General features: G+C 39.5%; 1 protein-coding gene across 1 annotated transcript in view; it reads right to left on the reverse strand.

Annotated features, from left to right (window-relative positions):
* XPNPEP2 (X-prolyl aminopeptidase 2) overlaps window positions 1-19,600 on the reverse strand; it is a 983,740-nt gene that overhangs the window by 372,281 nt on the left and 591,859 nt on the right. The window contains exons 9-10 of the mRNA XM_044057066.1: window positions 15,291-15,372; window positions 10,060-10,255 (exon numbers count right to left, since the gene is read on the reverse strand). Coding sequence (XP_043913001.1) covers window positions 10,060-10,255; window positions 15,291-15,372 — 278 coding nt within the window. The remainder of the gene's footprint in view (window positions 1-10,059; window positions 10,256-15,290; window positions 15,373-19,600) is intronic.

Raw genomic sequence — 19,600 nt, forward strand, 5'->3', positions numbered from 1 at the left:
TTCTAGGTTGGTACTAGGCTATCGTCCCTACAGCCTATACAAGCCTAGCCATAACAATCCCCTGGCTATTTCTTCCCACACTATTTACTTCCCTGGACCCCTGTCTAGCAGGGTGACTGACGTGATCCCCGGGGTGAATTTCCTTTCTCCCATCCAATCATCAAGGTACCTTTTGAAGAGGGCCAAAGAGGCACTCTGCTTGACAATCTCTGGGTCAGGAACCTACCCCTCCAGCATGTTTTCTTCATTGTCTGCTAGCTCATTATTCTATATACATATTCCCAGCTTATGTATATTGTCTTTCCTTCTTTTTATTTGATGATAAATACCTGAGCTCTAAGTTTATGTTTTTAATTCTTTCGAGTCTTAAAAGGGTACTCTACCAGATGTTTATAAATGCGTTCTAGTATTACAAATACATTGTTCATATGTTATGTTTATGTTTATTATCATCTATATTGGAGCTTTTCTCCCCAGGCCTCCACTGAAAATGGACATATATCCAGTTGTACTAGCCCGGTCAACAAATGTAAAATAAATAATAAAAAATAAAATTGAGATGACAAGGTTTAGATCCCTGGAGCGTGTGGCTCTGAGAGATTGGGATTTATTTAAGTGTAGCATGTCCAACAGCTGTGGGTTTGACATGGCCTTGCATGTTAAGCAGAGATTGCCTCTGAGTAGACAATATGTGACAGAGTATACCTGGAGTTTTTAAGGTGGCCAGCATAGGACATCTGCTTTAGGCCTGTGATTCTTTTAGTGAGGCATTTCTGCAGCCTTTCCAGTTGCTGAAGATGTCTTGAGAGGTACATACCAAATGGGGCATTGTATTCTATAATCGGTCTAATGAGGGATGAGTACAGTGGGACAATGACTTCCTTTTTTCTGGATGAAAAGGCCTTAGTGATGAGGTGTGCCACATAGAAGGATTTCCTGACTGTTGTGGCGATGTGGTTATTGAAGGTGAGACCACTGTCCACCTGTGTCCCTAAGTCTCTTATCACACTTTCGGTGTTTGTACTGCCACCTATGTGGTAATTCATGGGTACATGTTTTTTCCCAAAGGGGATAACTATACATTTCTTGGCATTGAGCTTGAGCCCATGGCTCTGGCACCAAGCATCTGTTTCTGTAAGGCCCTTTTGTAGAGTATCCACATCATTTGGGGATTTGATAATGGCTCCCAGTTTGCAGCCATCTGGGAATTTTGTTAGCCAGAGTCCCTTAGTGTTGCCCTGTTCTTCAGAGAAGTAGATGCCAAACAAGAGCGGTCCCAGGACTGAACCCTGAGGTACTCCACTTGTCACCTGTCCGGTGCTGGATTTGGAATTGGCTACTTTTACAGTGTGGGTTCTGTCAGTAAGCCAGTTGGCAACCCATCAAGTGACGTAGGGATTAATGCCCAGCTTAGTAAGTCTATCTATGATTCCAGAGTGGGGGAAATGGTGTCAAAGGCCTTGGCGAGATCCAGAAAGGCTGTGTGGACTGCCTTACCCTTGTCCACGTCTCTGGAGACTGATTCGAAGAAGTCAATCAGGTTCAGAAGACAAGATTGGCCCTTTACGAACCCAAACTGGGTGGGGTCCAGTGTTTGAAGGTTGCCAGTGTCTTTGTTTATAAGTTCCATGATAATATGTTCCATGGCCTAGCAGATCAGGCTCATCAGACTGATGGGGCGGTAGTTCCTGGCATCCAAGGTGGATTCCCCCTTTCTGGAGTGGGATAACTGTAGCTTTGCGCACCACTCAGTGGGCACGAAGCCTGAGGTGAGGCTATGATTAAACGTGACACTTAGGTGAGGTGCCAGTTCATTTTGTAGTTCATGTAGTAGACAGCCTGCGATGACATCTGGTCCCAGGATGCTGTATTCTTAGCTTTGGAGAGTGCGTTTTTTACCTGTGTGGTCATTATTACCGGAATTTGGCAATCTTCCAGTATTGAGATGGGCCATTTAGGGGGTGAGATGGGGGTGAAGTTGGCACTGAATTGTTCTGCCAGGATATTGGCAATATCCTTGAGATCAGTATATTTAATGCCATTCTGTTGTAGCTCAAAGCAGACCTGAGCATTGCCATTTAGATTCTTGACGTAGTTATAGAATGCCTTCTGGTTGTCTTTGGAATCTTTGGCAATTTTATTTTCGTAACTAGCTTTGGAGGATTTTATGAGGGATCTCAGTTTTTTACTGAGGCTGGTAAGGGAGTTTTTTGCATCCTGGGATTTTCCTCTTTTCTGCAATAGTTTCTTCCTTTTGTTGTAAAATTTGCTTATGGCAGGGGACCACCAGATTGGCATCCTTTTCTTGGAGGAGAGCATCTTGGTTCTATTTGGGATGGCACAATTCATGCATGAGTGGATGTGCTTGTACAGTGCCTTAGTGTAGGATTCAGCAGTCGAACTTTCAGTCCCTGTCTGCATGGGTGTCATGAAGTTTGTCACTTCTGACTTGAGTAGCATGAAGTTGGCTTTGGAAAAGTTTTTTATGGAAATTTCCTTACTGGGGGTGGGAGTGGAATGTGGATGCTAAGGGTGATTAGCTTATGATCAGACCTGACCAAAGAGGGGGTGACCATAGGTGTGGAGCATCGATTTTGCATGCTGGTAATGACCAGGTCTAGGATATTGGAGCCCCTGGTGGGACTATGGATTTATGAATTCCAAGAACCGTTGGACAGAGGTGTTGGTACACGAGTAGTTTTCCCAGTTAATGGCAGGGTAGTTGAAATCACCCAGTATTAGGGTGTTTGGTTGTATCTTAATATTTTCCAGTATGTTTAGAAAGGTGTAGTGAGAATCTTGGGGCATGGTGGGGGATCTGTAGCAAGCTACAATTTGGATTGCAGTCTTACCTAGTGTTAGTTGCACCTGGAGAATTTCAGACACATTGTGTTGGGCAACTAGCCTGGTGGTGTGAATATCCTTGGTGAATATGGACACTCCTCCACCTTTAATGTTTTGGTCCTGGTTTGGTGTCCGAAAAGTATGGTAAGAGTTGTAGCCTGGTATTGCAGGGATGCTCTCTGGAGCCTTGAACCAGGTCTCAGTTACTGCATGGATATATATGTTCTCCATTTTTAGGAGTGCCTCGAGGGAGTGCATTTTGAGGTTTAGACTTCTAGCATTGAGTAGCATTACCTTCAGAATTTGCATACTTGTACCTGTTACGCTGGTGGTTTTGTCCTTTGAACTTTGCCTTTTTATTTGGCACTATAGGAGTGGCAACAACCTTAGCTAGTAACCTAAATCCCAAAGGCAACAGGTGCAGACCATCTCTGGCAAGGCATTGTGGTCTTTCGATCATGTCATGACAGGCAGACAGATATCGGATCCCCTTTGAATGACACCAGAAGCTTAGCCAATTGTTGAAGTCAATCATTTTGTCCTTATATTGTGGTATCATTCTGGGCAAAGGCAGGATGCTATTCAGGGCTAGGGTCATACCTGCCTGGGCCACATGATCTGAGAGCTCTTCCACGTCTCTTTTCAGGTAGTCCAGGGAGGTACGTCTCAAGTCATTCACTCCAACATGGACAATGACAGAGTCATTTTTGTACTTGTTGTGGAGTAACTTGAGTGCATGCGTTATGTGGCGGATCCTGGCATCCGACAGGCAGCTAACTGTAATTTTCTCCTTGTTCAGCCTGGTGAGTGGGACATCAGTGTACCTGACTATTGAGTCACCTATGACTAAAGTGTTAGGTACGTTATCTTGCCTTAGGGGCTGTTTCTGGGTGGCACACTGGTGTTGTGAGCTATGTGATACTGGTTGTGATTGGTGTTTGTTTGCGTTTCAGCTTCTGAGGTCCTTTTTGCTTGGGCAGGTTACATTTAAGGGCCTCTGCATATGTGGATTTAGTGTTGCTATGTGTGGGTGTTGGTGATGTGGGTTTAGAAGGGGTATGTGTTGCTTGAGGTGTAGTGCGGGTGTTAACATTCTCCTCTTGACTGTCTAGCACAATCTTCGGTGGAGAGAGCTTTCTTTTCAGTTTGGCGATGTAAGTACATTTCTCGCAGGTTGTAGTGTTGGGTGGTAGGAGGAGAGGGTTGTCTGTGTACATGAGGCAATTGCTGCATTGCCCCAGTATGCCCAGATTCACCAGGTGGACAGGAGAAATCACCGGAAGCTGACCCTTGGACATGCCTGGTTTGGTGCTTTTTTTGTAAAGTACAAGAGCTGTTTTCCCTTGTCTTAGCAAGGTACTTTGCCATTATAGGCTTAGTGTCTACAATTAATTTCTCCTTATTAACAAGGAGAGTTGAGTGCTTGTATCGGTTTAACGCTTCTTAATGCTTTCCAGCAGGTATTAGAGCAAGTGCTAGTCACAGGGATGCTTAAAGGTAAGATGAAAAAAATTGTTTATCCTAAACACTGTAGTGTGCACTAGATAAGTTAGATGTGAAAGTATGTAACTTAAGTTTTACCTGTCTAAAAAGTTAAGTTTTAGTGGAGAGTCACTATTTTTAAAATAGCAAGATAGATTGAAACGGGGTGGTCACTTTTGTATTCTGGCAATATGGAATACAGTAAGATGGTCAATAAATTTAAATAATTGAAGGGGGGTGATTTCACAAAATGATACTTTTGTACTTCCTCACACAAGACAGTGAAAGCTGAGAGGAAATTAGATATATGGTCAAATTAACATAAGAGGCAGGCAACTAGAAAGACAGTGGTATTTAAGAACACAACAGTAAGCAGGTTGGAGGGTGGGGAAAAATTCTGCCTGACTCACAAGAGACAGAGCTGTGGTCTCTTTTGAAGTTTTAATATTTAGTTAAAAGCAGACTACAAGTAAAACACAAAGTAAAGAAAACAAATTACAGTATTCAAAATATAAAAAGGCAATAAAGTAATACAAAATACAACAAATAAAAAGCAAACTAACCTTTCCTTTACAGCAAAGTGTAGCAGAGTCTGGGTGAGCCTTTCTAGTAAAGCTCTGAAATGTTTTAGTTTACCCCTTAAATAGAAGGTTTAGTTCCTAGCTCCACCCCTCAGTTTACAAATGATTAACCTTAAGTGACCTCTTCTATCTTATGTATGAGTCCTTAATTGATCAGTTCTAATTTCTGCCTGACTCATAAGAGACAGAGTTGTGGTCTCTTTTGAAGTTTTAATATGCAGTTAAAAGCAGAATACAAGTAAAACACAAGGTAAAGAAAACAAATCACAGTATACAAAATATTAAAAGGCAATAAAGTAATACAAAACACAACAAATAAAAGCAAACTAACCTTTCCTTCACAGCAAAATGTAGCAGAGTCTGGGTGAACCTTTCTAGTAAAGCCAGGTTGATTTCTTCATTGCACATTACACTTTGCAGATTAGTGTCATCCACATGCACATTTATCCTGTTATTTCTCATGCAAAACCACTGAAAAGTGGACCTTGTACTAAACATTGCAGTCTGTCCCTGGACATTCTCCTTCTCTTGGAGGTTCTTCTCCCCTCCTCCCAGTCAAAACATTCCTCTGCTTCACTCTACTTCCTGACAATCCCAGCAACCCCTGTCAATTTAATTAGTAATCTCTAGGAAGGAAATGAGTTGTTCCTCAGTGTTAGACAATATCCCTCAATTAGCCATTAGTCTCCTGACCACATGTAGTGTTCAACTCTTAACACTGAGGATGTTACAACTATTGGATACCGTATATAATTAACTTAAAGTGTTGTTTGTGCATTAATTGTTCAGCATCTTGTTACTTCTGTTAATTTGTTAAAAAATATTTTGGTTTTGTGAGTCTTTGCTTACCTTAGATTGTATGTTCACTGAAAGTCTGTATATGAACCTTATGGTTTATCTATGGAACAGGCTCCCCATCCATGTGAAGCGGAGTTCCTCCCTAATCCAATTCAAGTGCAACTTGGACAACTGGATGGAGAACTGGAAATTCATCCCTGCTTTGGCACCTATGCCTCTAATGGTCACAGGTAACCTGTAAATGGTTCATCTCCCAGGGCCATGTTTTTGGGATGCATGGCTAGGCTTTAAAAAGCCCTTGTGGTCGTTAGCCTAGTAAACACCTGTGAACCTATGGCCATTGAAGCTCTGTATATTTTACTAATTTTATTTTGTTTGTGTGTTATTTTATGTTGTTAATTAAAACTCTGTAATCTTGCCTTTGAGCCCAGGCCATGGTTCAAAGGGACTTTAGAGCAGCACACTTAACCAGTTGATAAACATCAAATAAATAAATAAAATACTCTACTGCTGTCCAGGAAAACTATCTAGTGGCTTTGTTCTGTCCACTTCCCTGTGACCCATTCATAGAAATGGAGCAAGCTAGCTAGCTGAATAACCTGGTGCTGACCCCAAGCTGTGAGTATTCTGGAAGTTCTTGTCATTGAGGTTGCTTGTCAACATTTCTCCAATTATATCAGGCTAACTGACCTTTACTTCCCTGGTGGGATTACTAGTGTGCTTGTTCTGTCCATAAGCACCATATAATGTCCAACAGCTCTGTAAGCAGATGTGTTGATGCAGATGCTTAAACACCTACATTTATCTTCCATTACTGTCGCGTTCCTCATCCATAGTGGTGCTCTTCTTCCCTTCTTTAATATTCATATACAAACAGCAGCTTGCACATCTGGTAGTTCTCAGTCCATAAACTGCTGCAGTCCAGCTTGGAGGATCTTGAACATTCCCTTGCTTGCATGTGAAACAAGTGCAAATTTTGACAGTTCGAGTATTCTTTCTGGCTCTAAATCTGTTAAAAGAGATGCTTGCAATATATTTCTAACCTTATAAAAAATGTGGTACCCCAGGACAGATTAATGGGTTTTTCCAGTGGTCCAACTACTACATATGCCATTGCTCTTAGCTGTATTTGTAGAAACTCATAGGTTAATATGTAAATACTAGGCTAGAGGCCTTAAAGGGCCATTTTAAACCTAACGTTGTGTCTATGAGATGAAGAAGACCTTAACCGTTATGCCAAAACCCATCCCCCTCATTATGCTGCAGGGCTTTGTTTTCATTATGACACTCTCTTATCAATTTTTATTTCACCTATTTTATAGGTCAGGATATACCCCCCCAAAAAAAAACATCATGCTCACACACCCCTACCTACATGATGCTCTTACATGGAAATTACCAGAAAGACATTGGCAAACTACAGACTCTGAACCCATTTTAGTTTGGTTTTGTCAAAATAAGTCCATACCTACTTAACCTGGTAGACTTTTTTGAGAGGGTCATCAAGGCAATGGATGAGGGGAAATAGCAGCGTGTGCCACCTGCCTAGACCTGATTAAGGTGTTCGATACAATACCCCACTCAGGTACTGTTGACAAGCTGACCAAACTAGGCATAAATCCCTACATAGCTCACTGGATTGTCAGCTGGCTCACAGATAGAACCCAAGAAGTCAGGATTGGTAAGATCACCTCCACCAAGAGTCTAGTCACCAGCAAAGTACCTCATGGCTCAGTGCTGGGCCTTCTCCTGTTTGGCATCTACTTTTCATAGGTTAAAGCTAATGTCACGGGCTTCTGGCTGACCATGTTTGTAGATGACTGCAAATTGGGAGCTATCACAGATTCCCCTCATGACACTAACATCCTGCAAGAGAGTCTAACACAGGCAAATGACTGGTGCCAAAGCCATGGATTAAAACTCAAAGCCAAAAAGTGCATTATAGTGCTTTTTAGGAAAAGGTCTATTTGGGTTGATAGCTCCATCATTAAGCCAACCCTAAGAGTTGACCCAGTAGTTAGAGATCTGGAAACATATCTAGACAGTAATCTGGCCTTTGACCAGCACATTGCCAAGGTATTAAGAAAACCATTCTATGTCACCCAACCTATAAGTAAGGGTATGGCATCCAGGTCCAAAGAACTTATAGTACCACTTTACTCAGCCCTTTTCAGACACATCATTGAGTACAATTCTCCCTTTGGCATGTACCTGACCAGGCATATTCAACAGCTGGAATGCCTAGGGAGTTTCCTCATTAGGAGAATCCAGGGTATTAAGACATTCTCCTATACAGAGCACCTTAAAGCTCTATCTCTCTATTCAGTCTCCTACAGGTTACTGACAGGTGATACATGCCTGGCATATAAGGCATCCTCAGATCTGGCCTTGGTGGACATTTTGCTCATCTGGAAGATAAACAGCACCAGACACACTAAATCTAAGGATTTGAACTTTGCTTGTGACATCAATAGAACATGCTGGTGAGACAGATATGTGTCTCAAAGAATCCCTACACTCTGAAATAGTCTCCACATACATGTGAAGCAGAGAGACAGATATGTGTCTCAAAGGATCCCTACACTCTGAAATAGTCTCCACATACATGTGAAGCAGAGAGACAGATATGTGTCTCAAAGGATCCCTACACTCTGAAATAGTCTCCAGATACATGTGAACCAGAGTCCATTCCTAACCCTGTTGAAAATGTAACCTTGACCATTGGATGGGAAATAGAAAATTCACCCCTGCGATGGCCCCCATGTCTCTGTTAGGCAGAGGCTGACAGTAAATATTCCCTAACATACCCCCCACTAAACCTTTAGCAAATTTCTCACTAACATAGCCCTTCAAATAGAAGCCCATGTTTCATGGAGACACAGTTGGGTTGGGTTGCACGGTTAGGCTTATAAAGGCTCTGGTGTTCATTTGCCTAGTATATACCTATATACCAATGAACCATGAACATAATACCCTTCAAAATGAATACTGTGACATTCATTTACTACATTTGGTAATACTTGCGCTGACATCAACACCTTACCAGATGCCGTTAAGACAGTCTTATCAGCTTTAAGTAATACTTGTCCAAGAAAACTTAACAGAAAAGTTACAGCTTTCCATCACTTTTTTCTGCTACACTCACACTCCATGGAGCAGATAAAGCTCCATACACTACAACGAGTTATGATCAGTTCTCCAGTCATGATGCTTTATTATGTGTTTTAGCATGGATGCCTCGAGTCACCTCTGGAGCTTTGCTCTCAAGGTGATTTCCATGGCATCCATACTCCAAACACATAATAAATAGGTTCTGACTTAAGAACTAATTATAATCCTGTATACAGGTGAGTCTTATTCTGGTTGCACCTACTACATTTAATGCATGTGGGTACATGGGTCTGCATGTAATCATAACATCACAGAATATGTCCTGACAGTTAGATGTTACATGCCAAAGCAGAATAATAATAATGCTGATATTAATGATAATAGTATGCTTTCACTACACATACCCCCTTTGTGTACTGCACAATAATGCCCACAATAAGTTCTCCAGCTAGTATATTATCTTGCCTTCAATAGTCCCGTCTTTCACTGAAGGTCTCCTTCCAGCATTACATTTCTTTGTCTTTCTCTGTCTCTCTGGAGTTAAACTTGACATGAGCTTGCTGAATCTTGATTAATTAGTGCCAAAGTCCCTGCTACAATCAGTCGCATCCCTTTCATGTAACCTCTGATGTCCAGCATATTCGGTTATTGTCTAACCTCAATTAACCTGCATAGAGTCATAGTAAACACTGGTTCCCCATCCACTCCATTAGTTCTAAGAAATTAATGTTCAATAAATCCCTCTCCTTCTAAACTAATCCTGTCCAACCAATTCAACTCCACTGCCTAGCCTGACTTTTCTAACAACAGCAAAAAAAAGACTGGTATAGTCTTTTGTAATATCCCCCTGCTATATATTAGCCTATGTTTCAGCTTTCCATCAATGCTCACTCCTCTAGGGGTTGGTGGCTTTAAGTTTGGATTTTACGTAAATGTTCACAGCATGCAGAACAGAAGTTTCTAGAAACTGATATGCTTGTTTTTTGAGTACTACAAAGGATGATATATAACAGCAATGCTTCCTTGGGTCTAAGCTACACCATATACAGGCACAACATGCAGAATTCCTAAACCTTCTATAGTAATACCATATAAATAAAGAGCAACAACAGTTACTTTTAAATGTGTATGAAATAGTGACATGAATGCAAAACATTCTGTAAGCTCTGCAGTGTCAGACTTTCAGTAAATGCAAGGATGTAGATCATTACTTGTCTTCGAATGACTTGCAGTCAGTACTCACATCTGGGATCACTTCATAGAGCCCACGAGTAGTATATTCTGTCCCGATCCAAACTTGAACATTATCCTTTTTGATGTAATCAATCACTTCTTGTTTGACCAAACCATAGTCCATCAGCAGAACTCCATTTTCTCTACTGGTAGCATTCAGGTAGTTGTGGACATCATTTGAGACACGGGACTGATTCATAAATAACCTGAAAAGGTGATAAAAGTGAAACATAGAGACAACAACAAAGAATATAATCATTTACTATTCTAGAGCATGTATGATAAATAAGTTCCTCAAAATCTTAGCAGCATCTTTTTCAACACTCAGGTAGGTGCGTGTGTTTGTGTGTCTGCACACGCATGTACATATATATATATATATATATGTGTGTGTGTGTGTGTGTGTGTGTGTGTGTGTATTTATTTATGGGTCTATTCACTCAGTCAAGTAGCCCATACGTCAGCTGCATAAACATTTACCAGAAAAGGTCAACAACTGGAATACTGACACAGTGCATGCAGTTAACACTAAAAAAAAAAAAATCAAATAACATCATTTTTGCAAGGGAGCAAGTCCCCCTGCACCCCCATGCAGTGACTGCTCCTCACATACCCACAGCTAATTATACTCGTATGCTAATTCTGAGATTGTACAATCCCCAGGAAAAGGGAATATCCCCCACCTGAGGATTTTCAGTCTCGTATACCTTTCGACCATCTGCATATATCGACCAAGTGTTGCTGATTATACAGATTCACGTATATATTTGTATGCACATACATATGCACACATACATAGGCACACATATATTATTTCAGTTTGGTTGTATACTGATTAAATTCTACTAAAATGTGATGCATTTTAAATGTTCTACCACTTTCCTCAGTTTATCTTCTATTATACCATAGCATGTACCCCAAAAATGTTTGTATCGTTTTCTGAAGTAATAAAGCAGAAGAAGGCTAATGATCTTTTTTTGTTTTTCCAGAGTAGGTGATTTAAATGGGTTCCTATTGGAACATCGAATTTTCAATTGTTTGAATCACTAAAGGTCGACCTTTAATGATCGAACAATTGAAAATTCAAAATGTTCAAAATGAACATAAAAAAAAGGAAAAGTAAAGGGTGTAGGCAGGGGGGGGGCAAGCCCCCCTACACCCCCCACACCCCCCACTACTTGAATATACCAACTCCGAGATCGCGCTACAGTGTAGGAAAGGGGAAATCTTTCCTTTCCGAACTGTAGTGCATTAAAGTGTGATCTCGGAGTTGGTATATTTAAGTAGCGGGGGGTGTGGGGGGTGCAGTGCCCATTAGGGTAAGTTGTCTATTTTTTTTGTTTTTTGTTTTTAATTTCAAAGTTATGGAACTTCGATCATATGGTGTCGACCATATGGTATTCGAAGTTCTGTAACTTCAATTTTCTAATAGGTAACCAATTTAAATAAGTGGTTGGAAAGGATTTAATTTTGTCAGTAATAGTGATTTCATTAAAGATTACAGCAAAACACATACTTTTCAACTGTCCAGATTCTTGCTTCATATTTTTGGTCAGTTTCTCATAAAATTTGTGGCTTTTGGAAATCATTGCTTCATAATAACAGATGTTTGGATTTCAGACTTCATAGCATTCAGAAAATGAATGTTAACACAATATTTGTTATTCTAGCAACTTTCTAAATTTATAAAAGCAATATTGAAAATCTGTCCATATTTTTGGGCATTTGTTCCCCAATTATTTTTGGCTTTCTCCAGGATTTCCAACAACTAAAGAATTCACAGATAAAGGTAGTTTTGCAATATCAGTGTGTTCCAGTTTTCCAGTGTTACCATGTGGGTTGATGCAAATATATATAAATATAATTTTACATGGGTTTCTGGGTAATTTGTGATATCAGAATAGTGGTGTAGTGCAATAAGTGTCAGCTGAAATATAACCATTATCCATAGTATTAAATTAGGTCTCAACTTAGTCCTTCTGACATGCACTGTTCCTACTGCTTAAAATATATCCAAAACGTATGTTGTGAAGAAAAAATCAAGCAAGGGATTTCGAGAATCTGTCCACTTTATGAAGAAACATATGAGGTCATTTTGAGGACCATCTATTTAAATTAAAATATATAAGATTGAGGAATTCCTTTCATGTGGGAGCCAAAAACAACTGGGTAACATGCTAGCAGTACTGCTCTAAGTCCATTATAGTGTAAACAAACTCTGCCAGAATCAGCTTATTATAAATGCTTTCCATTGTCTTGTAATGTCTGTTACTAAACAGCCCAATTATCATTCACTGCAATGATAGTACTAACTTGATAAAGCAAGTAGTAACTAGATAAATAACATTAATTAGATTCAACTCACTTAAATTCGGACTGCAGTCAGTTCTTATGTAGAAAAAGCAGTTGTGGAAATGGTTTGCTACGTGTAACATTTAAACTGCTTAAATACATCTTCCACACATGTATACTCCAATGCTAATAGAAGGAAAATACAGGTATATCCATATTTATAAAGCTAGCCCTTTGGATCTGCGTTTCTCTCTACCTACTTCGTATATCATGTTGGTTTAAATCTGCTCATTGTCTGTGATCCTTTCCTTGTAGTGATTCTGTATTAAGTTTCCTCCATTCACTCTCCTGAATGGCAGACCTTTCACTCTGCCCATCTCTCTTTATCTGGTGACATTATAATGTCTTGTCTGTTGTTATCCAGGGTAAGCTTTCCCATTCTTCTCCCATATGAAAGCTGCTCCTGTCCCATAATCTCTCTAGCTCTTTGTATTTTTCTGTCACCTGTGCATGGCTATAGACCAGAAAGCAGGTTTGCAGATGAGATCTGTCTGATATCCCATACAATGATATTAAGAGCTCAGTATGCTACAGGTGATGTCTCTACTTATGCACCACAGCACTGAGCTCACCTTTGCTACTGCTCATTTGCTGTGCTCCAGATGATTTATGTTAGGTATTATAAAGACTCCCAAGCACTTAAGTCCCTCCATCTTTTGCAACACCATCCCATCTACATGGGGTATTACTTTTAGATAGTTATTTTCAGTGGTCTATCACTGCACATGTCTGCATCATACCAGAGCTTCCATACTGTTGGTCTGCTTGTGTCAGCTTGAAGACACTGCTTGTTATCCCTCCATTATGCTCCATTACTGCCCAGTTTTTGCATTATCAGTAAACATTTTTTTTTCTATTTCTTTTTGGCTCTATGCCTACTAACCATCAAACCCTCCTCATATCAGGTTAGGGTCCATTAATTTCTCTCCATACAGAGGTGAGAGCTGTGCAGGAGAAGATGACATGCAGGCAGCTATCAGAGTTGCTTTTGCTGTCAAAGGTATCAAGGTAACTGATGGCAAATGTTGCAGCCCTATCTCCCACACCTGGTGATGATGTGAGCACCTGCACCACCATGACAATTGCTTCTGCCCTTCAGGTCCCCTCAGCTCTTATATATATGTTCTTTCTGATGAGGTAGAGAGCACTACCATCATTAGCATGGGCATATGCTTATCCTGCCCCACCAATTCCAGGAGAAGAATACCCAGCATTCCATGCCAGCTCTATCAAGAGCCTAAGCCATCACTTTAACTCAGGTCTCCAGGGCTGTAGTCAAGGCTCTATCAAGAACTTAAGACATCACTTTAATCAGATCATCAGGGCTGTGGTCAGGTCTCTATCAAGAACGTAAGCCATCACTTTAACTCAGGTCACCAGGGCTGTGATCAAGGCTCTATCAAGAATGTAAGTCATCAGTTTAACTCAGGTCTCCAGGGCTGTGGTCAGGTTATTAAGTAGATAGTGACTATGACTAACAACAGAGGTCAGTTGGTTAGTTTGGGACCAGTGGTGGTGGTTAATGTATATATCAGATATTATTAAGGAGATACTAAATATGACTAACATTTTTGCTGTTGATGACCAGCTCTGTGGCATACAGCCCTGATCACAGCCCTGGTGACCTAAGTTAAAGTGATGGCTTAAGTTCTTGATAGAGCCCTGACCACAGCCCTGGTGACCTGAGTTAAAGTGATGGCTTACGTTCTTGATAGAGCCCTGACCACAGCCCCGGAGAACTGAGTTAAGGTGATGGCTTACGTTCTTGATAATATCTGATATATACATTAACCATCACTGGTCCCAGAACTGACCAACTGACCTCTGTGATACCTCACGCTGTGCATCTTTCACTAGTCTGAACTCACTCCCTTTTCAACCACACTCTCTCTTCTCCTTTACAACCATTTTTGGGGCTTACTACAGTCTTACAGTCCTTCAGACTTTTTCTCTCAACCATCTCTGTGGTATCAAGTCAAAAGCCTTGCCAAGAACAAAGAAGATGTTGTCCTCTAGTGCCCCTTTATCCTTCCCTCCATCTCCTTCACAGCTGTGAAAAGTGTAACAGCAAACCCTGATCTTCACTGTTGTAAAGTGAACTCACCATTATCTCTTCACATGTGTAGGCCTCAAATTTGTGTAGCTCATAGCTGTGTCATGAAGATGTATTGCACTGCCTTCAAAATCTGACTGGCAAATTTTTTATAAATATATGTGTATATGGATCTACTTTAGTTCATCGAACTAACAGAACACTGACATTTACATAACCGAGGCAGGAAGAATGAAAGATTACAACAGTGAGAACGCACAAGATCAGAACTTAGAACATTGAACTAGCTACATGCAAATCACAGTACAGTGAGGACTGGGAAATCTACCCTTTTCCTCACTATAGTGCAATCTTGGAGTTGGCTTGTCCACCTGGAAAAACATAAAAAAAATACACATACCTGCAATTATATATATATATATATATATATATATATATATATATATATATATATATATATATATATACCTACTCCGAGGTCACACTACAGTGAGAAAAAGGGTAGATTTCCCGATCCTCACTGTACTCCAATCTGCATTAAAAATATATAGCTAGTTCGATGTTCTAAATTCCGATCTTGTGCACTCTCACTGTTGTAAACTTACGTTCTTCTCGTCTCATTATGTAAATTTTGGTGTTCTGTTAATTTGATGAACTAAAGTAGAGTTTTATATATATATATATATATATATATATATATATATATATATATATAGATAGATATATATAGATATATATATATATATCTTACAGTAATGGTTCATGTACTGCTTTGTGCTATCTACTTACAAGGTGGGGACAGGGTTTATCTTACATGCATTTACAATTCACCTTACCTGATTGAGTCCAGTGTCAGCAAGGTGTAGGAGTAAAAGAAAGGATTATAGGGTATATCATCTCCACGTAGGTTGAAGAGCCCTGGGGTGATAGAGAAAGATAAAAAATAGTCAATGTATGGATTTAAATTTTCAAGCACTACTGAAAAACATCCTCATCTGATTACAGGAACGTTAAAAGAAAAAAGCCATCTAATTAAAAGGGCTACTAGTAGATTAATAAAAGTATAATTTCCTACAAAAATTAGTTTTATTTGTTGATATTTGATAACCGGCTTGGTGTATATATTCAAAACATACTTTTTCAGCCATGACCTGGACAAAAGCCAAAATAAAGATACATGTTTATATTGCACATTTAAAGCAAGCAGATGCCAGATTACTTGTAATAAAATGTATTTTCAAATATGCTGGAGTAAAGTGATTTAGGATTAAGGAGGAATGGTACCAGACCTAGTGGCTTCAATGTACCTGCTACCCGTACTGCAATGCATATAATATATAATACATTATGTTATGCAACACAAGAAGTCAAGAATGTTAAAACTCTGAGAAGCAACACAAAAAACTGCACAAGCAAAGCCCACTGCTGAGGTATTCTTCTCCAGTACACAACAACCTTTACCAACGTTAGCTTTCGTCTGTAGTCTTCTTCACTTCGCTGCTCCACATCTACAGCCCTGTCGTCCCCTGTCGTATTACCCTAGCCCCTTCTGTAGGCTGCTTACTCCTCTGCTATATATGCCTCCTTTTTTCAGGACATGTATTTCTACTGCTAATTTTTCCAGCTTATGTCCCAGTCAGACTTTCCTGGTAAACAAGTGTTAAATAAATCATATCTTCTTCCCCATGTATCTTGTAGAATTGATATTGTTCCCCAGCTGCAACTACCTGTGCTGAAAGCTTTCCCAGGTCTCTGCCGACACTCTCTCCTCCATCTCCTACTTCCGTCTCTGTATTTTGTATCATCCACAGAGTCTGATCCAGTTATCTAATCCTTGTATAATATTAGTAAAGGGTGCAGACTGACCATTAACTTGTACTGACATCCCTTTCTGTTGAACATTCACACCTCACTGCTACCTTACACCCTGCCTTGTAACCACCTTTTCGCTGAGTTTACCATTTTCTGTCCTATCAAATCCATTTTTCTTTTTACCAGCTTTCTGCACAGTATTGAACTGGTGATCTTGTCTAAGAATGGAGCATCAGCTGGCTGCCCCAACTTCTTTTGCTGTGCCCCACTGTTAGAACTGGAATACATTTGTTTGGCAGGCTCTTTGGGCCATCAACACCTGCTATTTAATGTCTTGGACATTACTGTCATCCATACGTTTTACCAGTCATTCCTTTATTTTTTTTATTTTATTTTATTTTTTTTCATGATCTTTCATACTTACAGGATGACAGTTAGGGCTCATTTTCAGCCAGACCTACTTGCATTAACCACATGTTGCATCTTTCAGCTTTTCCCGGTTAGGGGTCGCCACAGCGGAACTCCGGTCCGCTAATGATTGGCAGTAGATTTTTATGTACCGACTTGCCAGGCCTGATGACAACCTTCAATGAAGGTACGCCCATTCACGCATGTCTCCACACAGAAGACGCTTTAGCTGAGAATCGAACGGGACAATGTCTTAAATATGAAATTCTAAAACAAACATTTCAAATACAAAGCTATGCATTCCACATGGATTTTCACAGTACAGATTTAACACAGAGCAAGTAAATGTTTTGCTCTCTGTAACAGTTGGCAAGATGGATTAGTCCCATTTTCAATGTTTGTATATGACCCACATGATTCAGGTGTACTTGCAGCTATGCGGGATATTCTAACTCAGGGTGACAGAAATGTACCATGTACTGATGGTGAGTAAGACAGATGGAACCCAAAGAAAGGTGAATTCTGTTACCAAAGAAAGGTGAATTCTGTTACCAAAGAAAGGTGAATTCTGTTACCAAAGAAAGGTGAATTCTGTTACCAAAGAAAGATGAATTCTGTTACCAAATAAAGGTGAATTCTGTTACCAAAGAAAGGTGAATTCTGTTACCAAAGAAAGGTGAATTCTGTTACCTGATCACTCCTTTCCCAAAAGATGTTGATGACACTAAGTGTGATAGAGTTTTTTCCGCACTTTGTTCAGCTTTTAATTTTAGACAGGAAACTTGTATTCTAAACCAGGTCACAAAGCAATTAAGTCATTGACTGGAGCCAGCTTTCCAGTATGAAGTGTATATTTATTTACAAGCAAGTTCAACAAAAAGGAAAATGCAGTTTACACACAAGTTTAGTCTACAGGACTCAGACGGTTACAGTCTCGAGCAAATTCTTCCTCATAGACATTCATACTTTGTAGGCTTTACACAATTTAAGACAAGCACTGTTGTTTTATGGTCCTTTCCTTCACTCAGGATACTGGCAAAGCAACTGGCAAAAATAAAATGAACAGTATTTTCAGAGGTACACTCCTGTAGGCCTCCGTTTATACTTCCTTACAAGCAAGGTAGCAGAAAGTACCTTCCCTTTCCACATCCTCACAAGCAAGAGTGTATTTAATCATTCCTGCAGTTAACTCATTAATATCTATGTAGTGTTGAATTTCTGACCTCTAACCGCATACACACATTCTTGCATTACCAAGCATTTTCTGAAAAGTAAAGTTAAAAAGCGTAAAATGAACTAATAAATATTTTGTGAACAATAAAAACGCGTTCTTTACAGTGATATAGTCGGTGCACTCAGTTTTTTCCCCATAAATACTGTAATATTGTAATATATTATAATGCACACAACCCCTAAATTAAAACTTTGTAAACTTTCACAAAGAAATTTACACATCTTGAAAACTGTATAATCTACACATAAATTATCAGAACATTTTTGTTAACCAGACAAGGCAACAAGAAATTCCTCTATAAGTGCATGCTTTTTGAGATATTTAATGAAATATGAAAACATTTAATTTTATAATTAGAAAAACAAATACTGAATATCTCCCAGGATGTGCAACTTACAATGCAAATACCATAGACAGTTTTCCTCAACAACATCTGAAGTTTCACTTAATGTCATGCAACAATTTGTAACTCAATCAGTTTTTGAAGTATTAAGTGAATATGAAAATGTTGCTCATTTTCATAATTATTAGCAAACATCTAGCAATATTTCCAGTATGGTATGTTATAAACCAGCACTGACAGTAAATTGGTCTCTCTCCTACATTCGTGTTTCACACTATGCATCTCAATAGAACATATTCAGTTATGAAAATATAAACATAAATTTAAAAATATGAATAATATGTGACAAGCAAAATTAATTTCTCTCCTGCAAGATATCCTAGACTGACAATCTTCATGTTATTTTGTTCATAACTACTTCCCTTTCTAATACTACCTGTTATTAGCTGGTAAGTTACTTAGTTAAAGAAGCCATACCCAGAAAAGTTCTATACGCGATAAGGCAACATGGGTGTGAACTAACCCTAACCTTAACCCTGCCTCTTACCCTAACCCTAACCCTACTCCTTACCTTAAAAAATGTTAATACTGCCCGTAAACAAGACAGGTTGAGAAACATGCACACAAACAAACCAACATGCTCCAACTGCACTAGATCTATACTGTAATCTAACCCCTTCTCTCACCTTAACCCTAACTTGCCGTAGGGTGACCAGATATCCCCATTTCTCTAAAGCATTTTGTATACAGGTAAAGCACTCTTAAACAAAAGAAAGTACTTCATTCACCTAAATTCCCTTGAGTACCCATTTCCCTATAGGTCCTTTCTGACTCAGTTACACAGCAATCTTTTTCACTATTTCTAGCATGTCGAAGGGTCAGTTGCTGGCGTCCTCTCCTATTCAGCTGGTGAATCTGGGAATCTTAAGGCAATGTTACAATTGCCTCATGTACACAGACAACCCTCTCCTCCTCCCAACAAATACAAATATCCTCTTAAGTAACATCAACAACTCCCTTTTTCCCCTTCAACTTCAACCCATACCCACCTCCTACATACAATCTCTTTTACAAAAACTTAAACCCACTACCCCCTCAGCAGATAAGCTTCCTGCTGAATTCCTTCAAGTAGCAGCTAAAGCTATTGCCTACCCTGTTTCTACCCTAATAAACCGATCTATAAAAGAAAGTACTTTTCCAGCAATCTGGAAGATATCACACATCATACCCTTACACAAAGGAGGTAAATCCACTGACCTTTCTAACTTTCGCCCTATAGCACTATTATCTCCACTAGCTAAAATCATGGAAAAATGTATACACAAACAATTACTTAACCATCTCCTTCA

This window comes from Protopterus annectens, chromosome 15.part0 (genome assembly GCF_019279795.1).
Source record: "Protopterus annectens isolate FY-2018-M chromosome 15.part0, PAN1.0, whole genome shotgun sequence".
NCBI classification, from domain to species: domain Eukaryota; kingdom Metazoa; phylum Chordata; order Ceratodontiformes; family Protopteridae; genus Protopterus; species Protopterus annectens.